General features: G+C 39.9%; 1 protein-coding gene across 1 annotated transcript in view; it reads left to right on the forward strand.

Moving 5' to 3' along the window:
- Positions 1–20,288, forward strand: part of roraa (RAR-related orphan receptor A, paralog a) — a 222,698-nt gene that overhangs the window by 135,659 nt on the left and 66,751 nt on the right. Inside the window, exon 2 of the mRNA XM_007556758.2 lies at positions 17,144–17,173. Within this exon, the coding sequence (XP_007556820.1) occupies positions 17,144–17,173 (30 nt within the window). The remainder of the gene's footprint in view (positions 1–17,143; positions 17,174–20,288) is intronic.

A 20,288-nucleotide genomic window follows, 5' to 3' on the forward strand; every position in this document is an offset into this window, starting at 1 on the left:
ACTAACAATACTGACTGAATAAATAAATGCAAGACAAAGGAAATGACTTGAAAAACTGGTGAGTGCACTCAACGGGACTCTTCAAAGCGCACAATTAATGGCATTCATGCTTATGCAAGAGAATCCAGGCTTTTCATTGACACTGTATGTCACAACGACTGCAGTTCAGGTGTCACATACAAGCATTGGATGAAGTCCAAACTCTGCCCTGCTGCTGATGACCAGTTTTAACAGTTGCGCCGTTGTCGCCGAGTAGATTGAAAGAGAGGTCAGCGGCATTTATGTCCTCCTGCTCATCCCTGTGGTCTGTTACACGGCACTAGAAGCTAAGTGTGTCCTATCTGCCAGGCGGTAATCAATAGGCGCTCTTCACGCGGCGCTGAGTTTGTCTGGCCTCTGACGAGTAATTAAAGAGAATGCTTCCTGCACACAGTTATAATGAGTAATGTTGTTTAAAGCAATGCCTCTTGCAGACGAATCAATACTTCTTATTTCCCTCTCATCTTCTCATTTGCGCCCTCCGTCCGCCTCTTCTATTTTTTTTGCTGCATGTTGTGCATGCTTGTGTTTATAAAGCCGAGCATCATTCTCCTTAGTGCTTGTAGGTCAGTGTGTCAGTGTGTCATGGCAGTGACGCCTACACATTTTGACAACCGCTGAGAGAAGAAACAACCAAAATATCAAGTAAACAAAGTTACCCATGTGCCTCCAAAAGCCCGACAGTAATGGGCTGGTTTATCATACGTTTATAATTGGTGATTGTTTTCTAATAGGTAAAAATGCTAATGACTAAAATAAAACAGCATGTCTCAGTGTGGGGTGCGTGCTCTATTGCCTGGAACAGGAGAAACAACAGTAAGAGAAAATTAATATGTGTGGAAATGATGCATGTGTGAGTAACGTCTATGCACACCTTTCCACCATATTAGATTCTCATAATTGAATAAAACATGGACGTGCGCTGAACATCCCCTGAAAGGGAAATGGTAGTCACTAAAGCATAGAAAGAGCGCTCGGTAAAGAATTGCAAATGAATAAGTGATGAGGAACAAACGAAGTGTGGTATGGGAGAACAAGGGAGTGATTTACTCTTTAACAATACTCAAGACTGAGGTAAAGGAAAAGGATGTTATTTTTAGGTGGTTGTTATTTTAAAGATCCAAGTGCCTGTTGTTTATAAGTTCCAGATTTTTTTTTTTTTTTTTTTTAATGTCTGATATACATGACCAGGAACAACATTTCAGCTGAACACATTTTAGTTTCCCAGACAAACAGAAGTGGAGGGAGGGAGAGAGAGGAGGAAGAAAAGCTGGGAAAGGAACTACTCTCTGAAATATCCTGGAGGCCCTTGGCAGCATTAGTGAAAGGCCTGGGAGGTTAGGAAACATCAAATCAATGCATTGTAATGTGAATTGACTGCTGACTTTGATCATCTGCCTTGGGAGTGCTTTAGCATTGAGTGCTGTCACACTGGCTGGGTTAAGCAAATATGGTATGGCTCTGAAATGGAGAGACAGAGAAGGGTTCGAGAGAGAGAGAGGAAAAATATTGGACGCATGGCACCTGACTGTCAAGAGCAGACAAATAAAAATAAATAAATAATATTTTTTTAAAAATGATCTCTTTCTCTGGTTGAATATGGTTGCAGATTGAAAGTGGGATAGAAAATCTTGCGTGCTGTGGACAAGTTCAACACAGTTGTAAAAATGTGCTGGATATATGCAAAAAACCTTCATTTTAATATCAGCGATAGTAGAAGTTGAAGTAGTAGGACTAATGGCTTTGGGTCAATTGGCCTCTTTGTCATCTTCTACCTCCAGTTTCTACCTACATGTTTTCACCTTTCCACTTCCAGTTAGTATCTATCAGCAAATAATTTCATATGTGCTTAATCCATAGTGCGTAAAGCTTTTGTACTTTTTATTTCCAGAAATTATAGAGATAAATTGTGATAAAAAAAACACATTGAGATTTTGAATACAGTTTAGATTAAGGTCAGGTAAGGTAATTTTATTTATGTAGCACATTTTCAGCAACAAGGCAATTCAAAGTGCTTAACCAAAAGGGGACATATGTTTCTGTCCTTCCATTTGGGTCGCTACTGCTGCTGGGAACAATTGAAGAGCTAAACAACAAAACACCCATCTGTTTTCTAGCAATAGGTTAATTTTGTTGCCTTGAAAAGACTACGAAAACCTCTCAATTATTGCCTCTCACCGAGCAACCCTAACAGAGTTCCACCCACTTCATTATTAGAAGACCATGTCCCTGTCCATGTAGGCAAGGACATGTTCACATAATCTTTCCTGTGCCGTTACAAAGCCAAAAATATAGTTACATTTAAAAGTATATGATGTACATTGTACATTAGCGGTTAAAATACTTTACTTCCACTGCTTTTCCATTGTGTTTGATGGGCAATGTAAAAAAAAAAAAAAATGTCGTAGTTCGAATTATACAGTAACCCAAGAACGTTTTGATTGTAAAGCAACATTGAAAATACTCCAATTGAAACTGCAGTGTTCAGGAAAAAAATATATATTTTTATATACCATGCAGAGTCAACTGTCTTGGTGTGAGGACAGCTCCTCCTCTTGGGTGCCCCCTCCAAAATGATGGGTCAGCCCCGCTTAGTGTCAAAAGCTGCTGATACCCCAGCTCTGAAAGTGGAAATGCTCTTAAGCCTTTCTCATATAATGGAGTGGCCAGTCTAATCTGGCCCTCTCTGAGTAAGAGCAGGTAGGGAAGAGAGTGTTTACCACAGTGCTCTGACCCTTTGCTTTTTGCACAGAAGCCTCCAGATTACAGCACGGTGTGACAGAAGTGCACCATCTAGGATTCTCAGTGTACTTGCTCCTACAACTACACTGTGTGTGGTTCTTATTTGAGCCCCTGCTTGTCATTTAAGTTATTTTCAATGTGACATGGTAACTAATACCAGATGGTCTGGTCTGATTATCTTTCAGAATTTTCAACGACCAGCCTAATGTCCCGGTTTTCAGAGAGTGGTCAGACAAAGAGAAAGTTGTGGTTGTTTGTCTGTAAATGTCTTTTTAATCATCTTGAGGTCAGAGATTAGAAAAGACAACAGAACGGTTTGTGAAGTATCATCTCTGAACACAAAGCACCTGAAACCTCGAACGAGATGTGCTACATCCTAAGAATCGGAAGCTGAGGATGTCGGAACAGTTTGCCAGAGTTCACCAGAAACCCTGGACAACAGTTTGGAAAGTGTGTTCCCCACGTTTGCTTAAAACTACACAAGCATTTTTAAGCACCACATGTCGTCATCTTCTACCCATCTTCTGATGGCCACTTTCCAGGAGGATAATATACCATGTCACAAAGCTGAAACCATCTCAAGCTGGTTTCTTGAATATGGCAATAAATCCACTGTACTCCAAGGGCCTCCTGTTATGTTAATATGGACACGGTTTCTGAGACGTGTTTCTGACACCTGGCTTAATCTATGCCACAAAAAATTACAGCCGCTTCTAAAGACAACAAAGGAGGCCTAACGTTGTAGTGGAGAGATGTACCTAATAAAGTGGCTAGTGAGGATATGTGTACTGCGATAGTTGGTAGAAAGAGCTCAAACAAAGATCCTGACAGACAAATCCTGTGTGGTTAAACTGCTGTGACAAAGAAAATACGAGGGAGAGGGAGATTCCTTGAGTCAAGCTGGTGCAGCAGAGAAAAGCCCAAAACCTCTTGTCACTGTAGTGAAAGAATAGCAAGACGACCCGTAGGTATTGGGCTGCTAGGTGCATCTCCTAACAAGCTGACTGTTCAAAGGGTTTTTAGTGCTCTAGAGAACATGAAAGGCATGTTTAAAAATTTAAAAGCCCGATCTGTTCCAGTGCTGTGGAGCGGCAGAGGGAAGCAGATTTTTACGTTGCCATAATTCCCTGGTTGCTTGCTTTGTAAATTAATTAAGATGTTTATGACAGCTGCTTGCACCTAATGGAATGCTTATAGAGTATGCTATTAATTATTACTGCCGGCCAACGCAGCAAGCTTTTATATTGCGGAGAATGTATGGCTTTGGTTGCAGCCCAGCTCTGCTCTCGGACTCCAGCTCAGAGTCACCCCCTCCTCTTCCTTGTGTCATTAGCTCATCTGTACATGCGATGGAAATGGTCATATTTTATGTATTCTAGGTGTTCACCTTTGTCTGTGTCCAAAGCTATGGGGAACTCATATAAAGCATATTTAAAAAGCATGAACTCAGTAGGTGACTATTCTGGCTTTTAGCAATTACAAAGCTTACAGTTTGTATTCCTTACATTAAACAAACAGGCAGCGTGTTTTAATACTAGTCCAGTTGTTTCTGCGTGGCATTTGTGCTGTGAACTGTAACTGACCCCATGAGTCTCACTTCAGCAGTTTTCTCCCCTGCTGCTAACTTGGCTTTTGACTGAAAAATACTGCATGCTTTTAGTAGAAAATAAACAGGAAGTCTGAACGTGCAAATACTAGTGTGTTTAATCATAGATTCTTTTAAGTGCAGCTGCGTCCTTTATATTGGCATCCAATATATTAATCGCAATGACAACAGTAAGATGTGAAGCAGAAAGATACATTTTTTGTAAACGCATACAAAATTGCTAATCCAGTGTCCGTTTTAAACATTTTTTTCTTTTTGAAGCTTTGATTTTCAAAGCATTCAAAAACTTCAGAGACTTTCATAAGAAAACATCGAAATTCTTGACCTGGAAGTCCTTCATGTGTTATCATCTGAACAGGCTAGAAAACTGTGTTGATGACTTAGTAATGTTCAGATCTGTCAATATCTAGATTCGCCCAAAACCAATTTTTCATCTTTTTTTTTGAAGATTCTTACCAGTTCTTTTATGTCATTTAGTCATCATTTAACTAGATGTTGCTTTGCTTTTATCTAATCTTTCCATCTTGTGCAAACAATTTGGCTTCCTGGAATCTGTAGCTTTGGACTCATACATGATAAAGCACCACAAGCATATTTTGTTTTTTGACAAATATTTGAATTGGTGGTGGAAATGGTCTTGGTTTTAAGGGTTCTCAAGTTTAGATTTTAAAGTTAAGTTTAGTTTCTAACATCAGCACACAGAGTTTACGTAGGTGTATCTCAGTCTGAACATCCATACAGGAGCTTAGTCTGGTGTTAAGTTACCCCGAAGTCAGTTGGACAAATAAAAGGCACAGCTCAACTCCCATACTGCAACATGCACTTTAGATTTGTATCTCTCTATCCTCTCAGAAGTGAGGCATCATGTCGCTGCTCTGCAGAGTTTCATCCCGCGTTATCCTCTGATTAGAATCACATCGTGATGCAGCGGGGAGGAAAGAGGCAACAAACTGAAGCACCCTCCACCTGCACCGCAAGGGGCATCATGTGAAATATGTGTTCAGGCTTTCATCAACCTATTTATCTTCCTCACGTGTAAAGTCCTCTGTTGTCTGAGCTTTACAAAGGAGGGAGGATCTGTGTTGTTTTAACCATAGACCAGTTCAGTGGCTGTCCCGTTATCGCGTGTGCAATTACAGGGCATTTGTGCTTTAAGCATGACGCAGGAAACGGAGGAGTGGTTCCGCTGATCAACTCCCTGCTAATAGAAGTACCTTTGATCTAGATAGAGCATGGGGCGGCTTACAAACTTGCAGGTTTTAATTATGAAATGCATGAAAAATAGATGCTGCGCTAAGTGCCATGGTTGTGCTGGATAATAGTAGTAATGCACTTGCTGCTTTGCCTCTGCCTTTCCCTCACTTATATCTCCCAGTGCCTGAAGTGCCTCCATCCCAGACTCTCTGATTCAGTTCGTTAATGCAGAGAAGCAAAACCGACAAGTCTGTGATATTAATTAGTGGACTGACAGACATGTAATTCATCTCCGAGGAAGTTTTCATTACATGCGAGGCTTCAGAGGGGCAGTTTGCCTTATTGGCAAGTGCTTAGACCAGACCTAATGGGGCTGCAGCTCCCTCCCTTCTGAGCAATTACAGCCAAGTCCTTATCAGCTGAGCCACGAGTCCACTGTTATGGGACCTTGACTTCCAACACACTCTCATACAGTGATCCTTCCCTATAGACCCTTGTTCATTAGACAAGTGCTCTGTGCTGTAGTCTCCTGCATGGGAAGTGAGACCAAATGAATGATGATAATGACAGGTTTCCTGCATATTTTTGAGTCAGCCTTTAAGGTATTATTAGCTGATATTAGTTTGTCATCAAAGCTCTTGTCCAGTCCCCCCCTTTAGTGATTATAAACCAGTAAGGAAGATTGTCACAAAGTATTAAAGCTCATCTGATCCTCAAATATACACCACAGTTCTTGAAATAATATAAAAACTTAAACAAGGGAGATAAAAACACTGACCACTGTGATTTTCTGAAGTATACTTTGCTCACTTGCTGTTATATAAAGAGGCTAAAAGTCTGGCAAACCACAGACCTGTAGCCCTTATAATGATTGATTTTAAATCTTCTGCTTTTTAATGAATGTCTAAATTTCCCCATGCATATTAAGTCCACAGGGATGAGATTGGCTAACACCTTAGCCTTTATAGTTTATATTTTATTTCTTTTAGACTCATGGACTTTTAATTTCAGCAGTCTATGGGGTTGGAGGTAGCTAGCAATATTTTGTTTCAATCTGTTTATGTACCTCAGGCCACCAAGAATGGGCATTGTTAGTAGATTTGTATTATTAAAGTTGCTGCTGTGGTTTGGAGTGCTCTTAGGGAAACATGCATTTATTGTTTTTTTTTTGTTTTTTTTTATCTGTAGTTCATTTTTCTCTGGAGTTTTAAGAGATTGTCTTTGACCTGCACTAAGCACATTTATGAAACTATCAGTCCTGCTGTGACTACAGAAAAGAGATGCAGAAACCCAACTAGTCCCAACCCGCATAATAGAATCACAGTGACCACACCTGTTTCCTTGTTTTGTATTTGTACAAACAGACATTAAAGTCATAAAAAAAAAAAAAAAAAACATTACAAGCCATATTTAAGAACAGCCATTAGATGTTGCATGAAAGAATACATCTAATGTATCATCTAATACTCTTGGAATCTTGACTATTATACAACAGAGTCAGTTCTCAGCTCTCGGCCAAGTGAGCCTGTGCAGCAGTTTCTTACCAATAACAATAGTATTTATCAGTGTTCCCTGTGGTACAATTAAAATCCCGTCAGAGTCTTAACTCTGCCTCCAAGCCATACCTGCTGTTTTTTTGGCCCTCCTGAGCCACGTCAATTCCTCTGCTGCATTGTATAATTCACGAGCCCGCCATGCAGCGCCACAGACCCACCTGGAGACTCCAGGAACGCAGATATGCGTCTGGGAGGGTGTTGATCATGAACCCACGGGTCATTTGTAAGGGGCTGAGGTGCGTGTGACATAAAACCTCAAGACAGTTGAGGCTCCTATGATTTCAAGGTCACCCTGATAATGTCACTCTTCCATTGGGACCCTCCACCTTCCTGCGTCTCCCTCACCAAGGCATGTTTAGTTGTATTCTTTCATGACCTTTCTTTCTTTCGTCTTCTCAAAGACAGTTGTGGTGTCCTCTAAAACTAATTTGGATGTATATCTTCTATTTGCAGACAATTCCATGGCGATGCTTTAGAGTAACCTGTGGAGTCTCGGAGTGGTTGCATTTAGTTAAAACCAATTAGAAATGACCAGAAATAACAGCGCCTGGAGACAAAGAAGTCATTTTTCTTTGAGCATCCCCAGAGAGTTGGCCTCTCCATGGATTAAGTGTTTTAGTATATTAGGGGGCAGCTGATTAGAATCATTGTGCTTTTTTAATCATTACATTTTTGCATTCATAGTGTAAAGCCGCATAATAGCTGGCACTAAGTGTGTCACAGCAAGATGGAGAATTTGTTTAAATGACTTTGTGTATAAAAGGTGGCCTTTGGAAGGCGTACCATGGAACAGCATTGGCGTCCTTGCACCGGTTTATCTTTCAAATCTAAAGTCTCTAGATGATCTGTGTAGCAATGCAAAGCCTTATTCTGGCATTCCTGTGTTTCAAAGTGTTTCAAAGTTTATGCTCGGTTAAATTGTTTGAATATGGAGCACCATAAAAATGGATTAGCCCTCTCTGGAACTATAAGATGCAGGAAGACACTTCTGTTTGCGTTGGCAAGCCGAAGCGGTACTCTCAAAGTTTAATATATAACTGAATTATTATTGTTAGGAGCTCGTTAGTTGCCTCGTTAGGCAGCTCGTTAGTTGCCTCAACTAACGAGCTGAGGCAACATTTATGCTTGTTTGGGACAAAAGTGGACAGATGCTGAAAGTGACAATACAATTATGGTTAAGCATTTTCACAAGCAAGTTCTGTCATGAGCCTGATACACTGAGGCATAAGTAGAGAACCTCGAAGTTCTCCATTTAAGCAGTTGGTATATATGCAACAAGTTGCTGTATAAAAAGTAGAAGCAGAAGAAGAATGAAGAGGTACTATATTCCTCAAATTGATATGCATATCGAAATTGGCTGTTGACTAAAAATCAGTTTGAAATCAGCAGAAAAAGGAAATGTCTAGTCTTTTCCCGATTACTGAACATGCCACACCAGCACTGACAACAATACTGTTTGGTGTAGATATTGATATAAAGAAGAAAAGACACAGAATTAGCTGTTTTCAGAATCAGTACGTTGTTTAACGGCAACTTCAGGTAAAACACAGCGATGAAAGGAAATTTGAAAGGGAATTAGTGATGTGACGTTTCTGAACGATCCGATTCTTTTGAGCGGCTCTTTACTCTGATAGGATGCCAGTCACAGTTAGTGAAAGTTGTTTTTGTTTTTCACAACATTCCTTTCTCACACACACTGCAGTGGCTACAGGTTTAAGTGTTGTTACCATTAGTGCATGGCCTCTTTTTGCTATATTTAATAGAAGATTATGCTTTTTGTTTCTGTCAAAGTAACTTCAGCGCAATTTTTTTTTCCTCATCCATTTGTTATATCTTAGTTTGTTTCTGTATTACAAATAGCACTAAAATCCTAATAATGCATACTTGATATTTATATTTTGATATTATACACTATTATTATTTTCAAAATCCTATTTTGAAAATATATTTTTGAAAATATGTACATAACCATTTTCTGCAAGACCATACTGTGCTTCTACTTTGCATCTAAATTTAGCTTCTTTTTTTTTGTGAATTCCATCCACACATGCCAGGTTCCTCTAAATTAAAATAAAACTATATAATTGATAAAACGGCTTATTTTTTGTTCCTTTTTTGAATGGGTTTTAGAAGTGAGCAGGTCCTGACGGTTTTGACCCCTTCAAAGAGCCATAAGTCCCATCATTAAAGGAAATTGTATTTTCTATAACATTTTGAGACATGCCTGCAACTTGTTTAGGGTGCATCAGCCTGAGAGAGAGAGCGAGAGAGAGCAAGACTGTCAACAGATAACTTGAATATGTCAGGATGTGCAGCACAGGCACAAAAGACAGGACATCTCACATGGTCATTATGGACCCTTTGAGAGCCCATAAACAGCATACCTAAACTCATCAATAGATTAAAACAGTTATGTTTTGATTATCTCACTGAATAGGCAGTTTGTGTTGCCAAGCAGACCATAAACATTTGGTTGTTTTGTATTAGAATTTCTGCAGTGTGTGTTTCTGGTGGGAATAGTTTTGTTATAAAAGTTTCCAGTATTTCTAGTTACGGTCTCCGTGGCACTCCACAGAAATTGGGACAATTTAATTAGCGATTTTGTTCATTTCCCAAAGTTTCTCTATTAGGGACAGTTAGGACAGAGAGCAAAGGGATGACACATTAACCTGTATCCAGCCTACATAGGTAAAGTTTGATGAGCTTTAAACATAAAGTAAGTCCACAAGGGACATTGGTTTTACATTTTTTTTGCACAAAACACACCTGAAATCAGTAGCTCCTCAGTGTGTCACCAAATTCTGCAAGAGAATGTGATTAAATTAGGTGTGATTAAACACGAAAATATCTAAAACTTTCTGAAAACAGTATTCAAAGACTAGATTTATCAACAAAACAAAGCTATGGTGAAAATATTTTTTTTCCAGATTTCTTCATGACCATTAGAGATAAAGCAGACGTTAGCATATTTACTGCAATGTTGGCTGTTTGAATAACTGGTCTTGGCTGAATTTGCAAAACATGAAAAAGCAGGGCCTTGCTTTTAAAAGACGGACACCTGTGCCGCTCTATAATAGAATGCATTAAAGCCAATAATTCCCACCATCTTTGTTCTACAATTGGTTCAATACACTGCTGAAATTAATTTGAGCTTTTTTTTTCTTTTTAGCTTTTACAATCCTGTGAAAAAGAAACCCTAGAATGAGTGAAAATTTGATTTTGCAGCTCAGACCTCAAAGAAAATCAAGGAAAAAGTATTTTGCCAGGTAAAGCCTGATCAGTGTATTTCTTCCAACAACCTTCAGTCGGGGATAGAAAATCATTTGTTACTGTCTGAATTTTCTATTTCTAATCTGAGAGGCCTTATTAACCAATTAACCGTGGCGCATGTGTACAGTTAGCATTCCCAAGGCCTGCGTAAGTGACCCGTAACTTGAGTGGGTGGGTAGCTGGTCCCTCACTGGAACCACATTGGTTCTTCCCTGAATTGGGTCTGGTTATGTCCTTGTGTGCGGTGGGCGTGCAGTGATGGCATGTGGAGCAGGCGGCGGGAAGCAAGCCTTCCATGTCTCCCCAGACTGAACAGTGAATGAGGATAAGTGAGGAGCGCCAGTCAATGAATCAAGCAGCAGGAAGGGAGCAGCCAGGGGGGGAGTGTGACGTCCCCACGGGAGAGGCCTCGCATTAGGAACTTCCTCGTCTGTGTGTTTCTGGCACAGGTTAAATGGATCGCTCCCATTAGCGCGCTGAGAGGACAGCTCCATTATATGAAGGAGACTGTAACTTTGAATGTCACGGTGCAACAACCCCAGAGCACGCATCGTCTACCAGGGAGGCAGGGTGACAATAACCATCCATGATAATCATTCCCTGTCAGGCTTTAAGGAACCTGAAATTATGACGTACAGCCTGCCGTGGGCCTCAGACTTCATTACAGCGCTGTCACTTTGAGGCGTCTGCGATGGCATTGTGCTTCACAGCCGGCTGCAGCAGTGTGGCTGCCAAACCTCACTCTGACTCTCCTCCAGTCTAAATGGCATGTTTACAGGATGTGTGGCCCCCCCTGCAGCTGGATGTGGTAGAGGTTAACCTCCAGTTGCCTGCATAGTACTTCTCTCCCTTCATGTCTCATGAGAACACTTGCTGAATTGTTTACACATGCAAGAGAGAATATAACTGATCAAAGGCCGTGCAGTGACAACTGGCCCTCCCTCCACTGTGACGAAATGTTAATGTAGAGTTTTAGTATTCAGCTTCAACTTCATAAAGACTGAATGCAGGTTTGTCTTTTAACTTGCTACACTATTACTGCCCAGGATGAACGCATATTTACAAGAGGCATTCCTCAAGATATAAACATGTTTATGGCAGCTTGTTTGTCAGCCAAGGAGAGCTTCACCTCCAGAATGACCTCTGAACCTGCCATCCAGCAGAGAAGACACGAGTTGGCAGGCGTCGCCAATGTCAGTGCCCAGAGCAGACTTCTTCTTTCTCACCGCCTGACTCATTCATTGGCTTTTGTGGCCTCCTCTCCTTCCCACCTCCAATCACGGAAATCTAAATGACACATAGAGGGTGAAGCGGGCCTTCTTACCACCCCTCCTACTCCTTCAAACCTGCATGGCAACAGGCTACAAGAGATTTGGTGCAGAACTGCATTACTGCCTCCTAGAACCATAGTTCTAGGAAAACTATAGTAAAACTATGGTTCTACTTGTAACACTAGTTACAACAAGAACTATTGTTGTAAAAGCTTTTTATGTATTCTTCAGCTTGATGTATTTTGAAAGTCTCAGAAAAGAAGGTTCTATAAACCTGTGTGCAAAATATTTGGGCACATGCTACGTTTTTAAAACTGGACAGTGTTTTTTTTTAATTTATTTTTAAATCAGTCTGTTCTATTGTGTATGTGTCAGACATCATTCTAAAATGTTCCAGTACCTATCGTGCACCAGTTTGTAATGATATTGATTTGAACATCAGTTCAGTCGAAGGCTTCTTCAAGTTTGTTATAATACTGATACAGAAAATCTTTCCCACAGCCTTCGCCGTCTTCTATAAATCTTTAATCAAATGAGCTACAACTACATTTAATTTACGTTTGGGATCAATGAAGTCGTTTTGGACTTGAATTTGAATTGAATTAAAACCTAAAAGATGATGGGTATGACTAAAGCCGTGCTAGGCCAGAGATTCTCCTAAAACAATACTTTTATTTGACACACTGATACACTTAATGTCTTTAATTTACATTCAAAGGTTTTAAAAAAAATAGAGACAAAGACTGAGTGATGCAAAGTAAACCATAAAAATAGCTACAGTACTAATATGGTTTCTAGCACAAAAATCTATAGTGGTATTTGCAAAGTGAGTAGCTGATAAATATTTTTCTTTATTTTCTAACTTGAACACAGATTCCTAAAATGTTTTTTTTTTTTTTTTTCAACAAAAACTGTATGAAAGCAGTGTACAAAAACTTTTTTTTTTTAAATGGAAAGGAAAGTGTGCACACAAACTTCTGGACCTTTGCTGCATGTCTTTCTGAATATACAACACTAATGCCACAGAAGCTATAAGAAATATGAGATAAAGCTTATTACATATCATGAAACCACAATAGACAAAGTTACACAATTAAAACGCAAAGTGAAAATAGAGACAGCCTCATATTTGATATTTGACCCAAAATTTACCACCAGATTTCTAAAAATAAGTAAATGAAATGGAAACGGCATAAAATACATGTCGTTATGATTTTAAAGCATTCAGTTAAATCGGCTCTATCATTTTCCAGTAAAACTTCTTCTAATCAATGTAAGATTAGCAGAATGGACAAAAGTCTGTTTTCCAGTTTCCCAGTTTTTGGCCATCTGGAGCCAACAGCAATAAATAATCCTGAGATCAAAAGGAGTATCAACGTACACATCCCAGTCAGTCGTGATATATTTTATATGCTGGTACATAAGTTGGTATTCAGAGGACTACTTCATTTAATTCATATTTATATAACAAAATTAACCTGCAATATGTGTACATTTTCAATTAGACTCTTCTATAATGGAAGAAGTGTAACAATGTTGGTATTAGTAATTTAGAGTCCAATAAGCAGCTCACTTTTAAAAGTGCAGTATTTTGACACTACTAATTCTTGCAGCAGAGTTACAGTAATAAAAAGTTGAATAAAAACAATGCTATTAAGTGTGTTTACTACTTTTATGCACTTGTTCATGTTTCCATCTTTTTCATCATATTTTCTACCATCTTTTCTCCTAAATATGTAGTCTATTGAGCCTTTTGTTACCATGCATACTATAGTCTGCTGTTGCACCCTAAGGGCTCACTAAATGTAACATTGTATTAAAGTTCCTTTACAGGAAGTAAGCAAATAAGCCACATTAAATACCTTTGTGGACATGAGTTTATTTACACAGACAAACCTGCATCTTTCATTGTAGTGAAAGCATATAACTGAAGGATGAATCACCGTCTGACAGGTAGCAGTGTGTGAGAGTGTGGTCTGTGTGGCTAATGATGGGCAAGAACATTTGCACTGTACACGCCCTCACACAACTGCTGTTCATTTCCTCTACGATGAAAACATTCGACAAAACAAAGATATGCTAGCAGCTGTGAGGTTTCTCATTAGACAATAAAAGAGCGTGTCACACTGTTTTGCAGCTTTCGCCCATTATTTACATTTGAACAAGATTATGCTTCTTTTTAAAACTGAGGATGTTGGGGGTTTTTTTCTTCTTGAGTTTGCAAGAGGTCTGACAAAAATCCAGGAAAAGTCAGCCTATTTCTGTGTAACTCAGTTTCCACTGAGCACACCAGCTGTGGTCTAAGAAAATGTTACCTCGAAACAGAAACCGTTAGATTTTTTTTTTTTTTCCCTTGTCTTGTTGTGCTGCACCTCAACGCTGCTTGTTTTTAATTCAACATCAGATTAAACTGACTTCCATGTTATTTGACTAAAGTGTTGTTTTAAGGCAACATTTCAGTTTACTTTTTCCTTGCATAAAGCCACAGTTAAACCAAGCTGTAGCTGTTTGCCCTGAGCACAAGAACAATGCTGGAGCTACATCACAGACTGCCAGCCCCTAGGTGAATGCCCACCCCCACCATCACCCCCCTTCTTTCTGCTCAGTGGAGTTGATATCATTTGTAGGTTTGTGTATGTCTATAAAAGACTGAAGGGCTTATTTGTTTTCCCCCTCGTTGCTCTTTGACTCGTTCCCTCCTCCAACATGTTTGAAGTGTTGTTATCTCCGGCCAGGCAGTTTTTTTTATTTTTTTTTATTTTTATTTTCCTCCTTCTTCTTCTGCGAGTTATTGAATCATGTCAACTTGCCGTCCCCTGAGTTTCAAACGCAAGCTGTAGAAAAATTAGCCATTGCTTCCGCATGACAAGTGGGATCTATTAGTGTGCTCTCTGTCCTGCGTAGCATGAGCGTGCAACGGAGCCGCGGGGGACCTCGGCTGGCTCCGCGTTTGTCTGTGCCAGGCTCCTGGGGCGTTAGACCGATGTTTCAGACAGGAGGAGCCACAGTGAAATCCAAAGTAGCTGCTCAATGGGTTGACCCCCCCCAAAGACATTGTAAATATATATTTATAGTTTATATTTCTTAATTCTACATGGTGTTACAATGACGGATATTTACTATCAAGTTACCTGGCTTTAAGAAAAAAAACCCAGGTATTTTTAATTCCTATGTAACCTGCTTAGATTGGAGGATTTTCTGACACAGAGGTCAACTTGCCTACATCCCCGTAGGCCCTCAGGATTACTCATTTGTTCAGACCCAATCAGTACTCGGCACATTAGTATTCCAAATGTTGTTTATTATTTATATTTAAATTTCCTTTTCTGCCTGCAGAACATAGAGGCATAACCATCTTCTGACTTTTTTTTTTTTTTTTCGATGTAGTAAAACTCTAAGAGAGAAACCAGCCAATATACATGCAGAAATATTTGTTCCACTTGAAGATTTTTCCATTTGGTCAGGTTACAACAGAAAACTAACATGCATTTATTTGGACTACATGATAGACTGATAAAATGCACTGGCTAATTGACATAGAAGGAAAATACTGTGTTATCTTAAATATTTTTTTGAAAAAATTAAAGTCTGGAAAGTGTTCCATATATTTTGTTCAGTCCTCTTTACTTCAGTGCCACTAAATAAAATACAGTGCCACCATTGCTTTCAGATGTCACCCAATTATTATTTTATGCTTTATATAATTCCAACTGTTTTTTTTCTTCTTTTTTTTTAAGAGAGTAGCATCGTGAAACCAGGAAACACAAAAGACAGATCGTGGGTGAAACTGTATCATTAACAACAGAAGCAGCAAATACATCTGAGGTAACTCTGGAGGAGCAGTAGAGAAGTGCAGCTCAGGTGGAATAATCTGGAAACAGGACAACTATTACTCAGGCACTCTGCAAATCAGGCCTTTATAGAAGAGAGGCGAAGAGAAGCTTGCCGCAAACTTCGAAAAGTCACGCAGTCGACATGTGCTTGAAGGGGGTTTTGGTCAGAAAACAGAACATTTTGCTCTGCTTGCAGAACACTAACTCAGCACTTCTTCCTCAGTGAGTCACCCTCGATGTGAAACATGGTAGTGGCAGCATCATGCTGTTTTATTTTTAGAAGGAACAAGGAAGTTGATGGGAGTTGATGGGGAGATGAGTGTAGTTAAATACAGGGAAATCATAGGATAAGCTGAAAAAGACTATAGACTGGCGTAAAAGTTCACCTTCCACACCAGGGGTCCCCAAACTTTTCCCTGTGAGGGCCACATAACTTTTCCCTTCTCTGGTGGGGGGCCGGAGTCAGTTTGTAACCGAAAAAGTGTGACGATTCCAGGAGTGCCTAAATGTAAAAATTTCTTGTTTTCCAGAAAGCACAATAAAATAACCCTCTCTGGGTTCTTCACAGAAAAAATCCAGGAAATAACACTATTTATGAAATAAATACCGTATTTTCCGGATTATAAGCCTCAGATATCTCTGCCGCTCCAGGTTTTCCACAACGATGCAGCAGCAGCAGAGGGGCGGACACCCAAAATTTGAGTCATAACAGGTCAATCGAATATCACATTTATTACGGTTGAAAAAGAAAAATTTGCCAAGTTTAGATTTAACTGAACTGAATACGGCAGTTTCTGAACGGTAACTGTAACAGTAAAAAATGCTGATCCTTCGCGTCTGCTACTAGCATGTGCTAAATGAAAATGGGCACTTTCTTCTTCTTCTTCTTCTTCAGATTTCAACGGCAGCTTGCATCAATTATTGTTGCACTACTGCCATCTACTGGATCCTAATATCTATACTTCAAGTTCTCATAATGATTCCAGTATTATTTAAAAAACCAAAAATCTTCTTTTTCCCCTCAATGCTATTTAACTGATCAACAACATTCTCAAATTTCGATTCCCTATTAAAACTTAATTCCGTTTTAATGGGCGCTTTCTTCTTTTATTTCCAATTTTGACTTCCAACGATTCACTTCCTGCTAAAGAGCCCCCTGGTGGTTGAAGAAAAATCCACATATAAACTGCACCGGGCTATGAGCCGCAAGGTTCAAAGCTTAGGAAAAAAGTAGCGGCTTATAGTCCGGAAAATACGGTATATGAAAAAAATCTAAATGCTCTCTGGTATTGTTCAGGGGGCCGGACCAAATGCGGAGGCGGGCCTGGTCCAGCCCGCGGGCCGTAGTTCGGGGACCACTGTTCTACACCTTTGTTTTATATGAAGGTTATTTTGCTTATCAAAGGGACATTTTGACAAGCATATGTCTTTTTCTTTTTTTCAAACAATTTTACTCCACTCTGTGTTGATCACTCACATAAAATGCAATTGAAATAAGATTTAAATTTCTGGTTGTAATGATACCAAAAAATGTAAAAAAAAAAAATAACTCAGTGTCATTTAAAATCACATTGGTGTGCCTTTTGTATTGATGGCTGTCGGTTTTAATGTGCTGTTGTTTTATCTTTACAGGTATCTCGGTAACAAAGAAGACACACACTTGTAAGTATGATCCCAATCATTTCTTAGTTAGAGATAACAATTCTGAGTTGTTATCCACTAACAACTCAGAATTTTTAAGTAAAGTTCTGAGTTGTTGGGGATGTAGCTTTATACGAAACTCATTAAATGGAGGGGAAAAAAACTTTGTTTCTCGTATAGACAGGTGATAAAGTCACATTTGTTTCACAGCTCCTCATTTTGTCATTTTTCCCTGACACAGAACAGTTCCGTGCTCACATCCAATCCGCTCTCACCCCTTTGTATCTCTCCTGTTCCGTACTGTAAAGAGTATGATAACCCCAGAGAGGAAATTAAAATGCTGTGCAGTCTTGTGACTTGCTAGACAATCATGCACATTTGAAGCAGACAGTGTGGTGAAGCATCTCTTTGTTTTCTGCAAGGCCTTGCAGCTGAACAACAAGGATGTGGTGTTGTGTGGTGGTTTGTAACCTCTGAGGCTGCACTAACTACCAGAATTCTGTGTTCTTCAATACAGATCATATCGGCAAAAATTGAAAGATATCGGGACAGGCGTTGACACGTGTCTCTAATCTAACATGCAAGGCTTCTGCGAGCTCCACGGTAATACTGTGGAGCTCAGCTTTTCAATTTCGCTCTGCACGTTAAGAATTGATGAGCAGCCAAACCTGCAGGAATCAATAATCTCCAGGAGATTTGCACTGTATTTTGACATGTGTGAAGTGCAATTGAAAACGCATGTAAAAATATTTTTTTTTTTGGAGGGAGTGGGGGGCTGTTCTGAAGTGTGTCTGTGTATGCAGCTGAAAGGCTTATGTGTGCGTTCGTATCCCTCTGTGTGAAAGGAAGAAACCAGCCCTGAAGGCTATTCTTTTGCTCTGATCACTCTGATGAAACTTGTGGAGAGGGGGGAGCCAGAGGGGCTTTTTGTAAGAGCGGTCGGAGTGTTTTAGACTGTGAGCGTAAAACACCCCAGCTCTGTGTTACATCAGACAGCGGGGCAAAGGATATGGTCTTCAAGCTAGACAGCTCCACCTTGCTCAGACAGCGCCGTCAAAATAACAGGATGATCATGTGTTAAGCTATTTGCTTGTCCGGAGGCACTACCATAATTTTATCTTTTTGCGTGCGAATGTGTGTTTGGGTCAGAATATCTTTAATGTCGAGAGGAACACACATTTTAACCCACAGTTCCCTCGTCCCACCAACTTAATTAGTTCTACTCTAAGCACCTCTACGCGGATGGGGAAAAAAGAAGGACCCAAATCAAAGAGCATGATTTAGGAGTGTTGAGTTTAAAAGCCCTCGGCTGAAACTGGACTTTATCGTCTCATTTCAGTTAGAAATATTCAAATCTTAACTGTGTGAGGAAATCAAAGTAAATCCCCTTAACAAGTAGTTGATTGCTCTGCCTCACAGACAGGAAGCGGCTGTAGCGCCTCATCAGGGCTGTGTGCTCAGAAGAAGAAGTTCAAGGGCCAGTTAATGGTCATTGAGGTTGTAAAGGAAGAGCCCGGTGATTATATGGCTGGTGGAGTAATAATGAGGGAGATGTCTCTGCCCTGCATGGTTATAGCCAGTTAGTGGATCTATTTCTGTTCTTGGAGGGAAAACATTGGGTTACTTGATTTACTGGATGACGCTGACACTCGAAATTTGAGCTTGGCTGTCTTGCTTGCTTGTGTTTCTGCAGCAGCTTGCAAAAGGATTCATTACCCTTGGCTTCTTTTTATTTTATTTGTTTATTTTTTTCACAATTACATCCAGAAACTAGAATTTACATTATTGGGATTTTATTTGACAGACAAACCGTAGGTATGAATTGGAAGTGGTTACTAAGCGACTTGTGTACGTATGCACCTCTAACTTTTGTCACAATGGACAACCTTGGACCTCGCAGTACAATGTGAACTGGACTTCTCGCAGCTTTGTTCTTTGTGCTCTTCCAGAAAGATTAGATTTGTGAAGTGCATATTTTGAAGTTGTACTGTCAACATCGTTTTCCATGAGCATGTCGATGATTAAAGATCCTCAGGAGTTACCATGGGCCCCTTGGTTACCCTGGTAATTTATGTTCTTCTTTCTCAGCTGCCCACTCTAGGCTGACCGCCTCGTCGCGGTAGATTTGCAGTTGCACGTTGCTCCTCCCGAAGGCAATCGGTTGCTCTAGTATTTATTTTGGGGCATCAGAGTAGACTAATCTGAATACGAAGACATGCCATAGTTTTCAGATTTTTATTTGCGAAAAAGTTTGAAAAATGAAACGTAGTTCATTTCACTGCAGTTATGTGCTACTCCACGTTGGTCTAAAATCCCATTAAAATAGATCAAACTTTGAGTGTGTAACATGAAAAAATGTGAAAAAGTTCACAGAGTACGAACTCTCTCGCAAGCCACTATATGAAAGTACAGGTTTGTGTGTGTGTGTGTGTGTGTGTTTTTTAAGAGGTCTCCCCAGTCCAACCTAAACCACAGGGATGGGTCGTGTCTCGCTGACTCTCCACTCTGCCTGAGTGATCAAACTGCTGGAAGCTCCCCGCCATGCCAGTCCCCTCATCAATATAAATTACAGGGGCAGCTGTTCACTGGCAGCCTCTTCTCCTCTCCTTCCCTCTCCTCCATCTACCCAAATTCACTAATCATTGAGCCATCAGAAGGTGAAGTGTCCTAGATGAAAACAGATACTTATTTTTGCTCCAGTGGCTGTAATAATGTCCACTTTTTGTGTAGTCTTTTTATATTAGTTGTCTTGGTGTTACTTGAGACACTACTTTCTTCTTATTTTTCTGCCCGTCTTTCATTTTTCCCTCCCTGAAAAGGAAAAGGCCATCTTCAACGCTTTTTTTTTTTTTTTCAACCACCGGGCTTTAATTCTCATCAAGAAGTCAGCTGTGGTTTTCCTGAGCATGTCCTTGGCAGTTTTACCACATGCTCTGTTCTATGGACTCGTTTCTGTCAAAACAGCCTGAGCCTAGAAGACATGAGAGCAAAAAATAATTTAATTTTACCTGCTGGTCTTTTTTTTTTTTTTTCTGACTTTGATGGTGGACACCAGATACTCCCCATAACCATCTTCTACCTCATCAGGGCCATGTTTTCTGTGAGATGAGTTTCTGTTTGGACCTGTTGGTGTGGA

The sequence above is a fragment of the Poecilia formosa genome, unplaced genomic scaffold, assembly GCF_000485575.1.
Source record: "Poecilia formosa unplaced genomic scaffold, Poecilia_formosa-5.1.2 Scaffold81, whole genome shotgun sequence".
Classification (NCBI taxonomy): Eukaryota; Metazoa; Chordata; class Actinopteri; order Cyprinodontiformes; family Poeciliidae; genus Poecilia; species Poecilia formosa.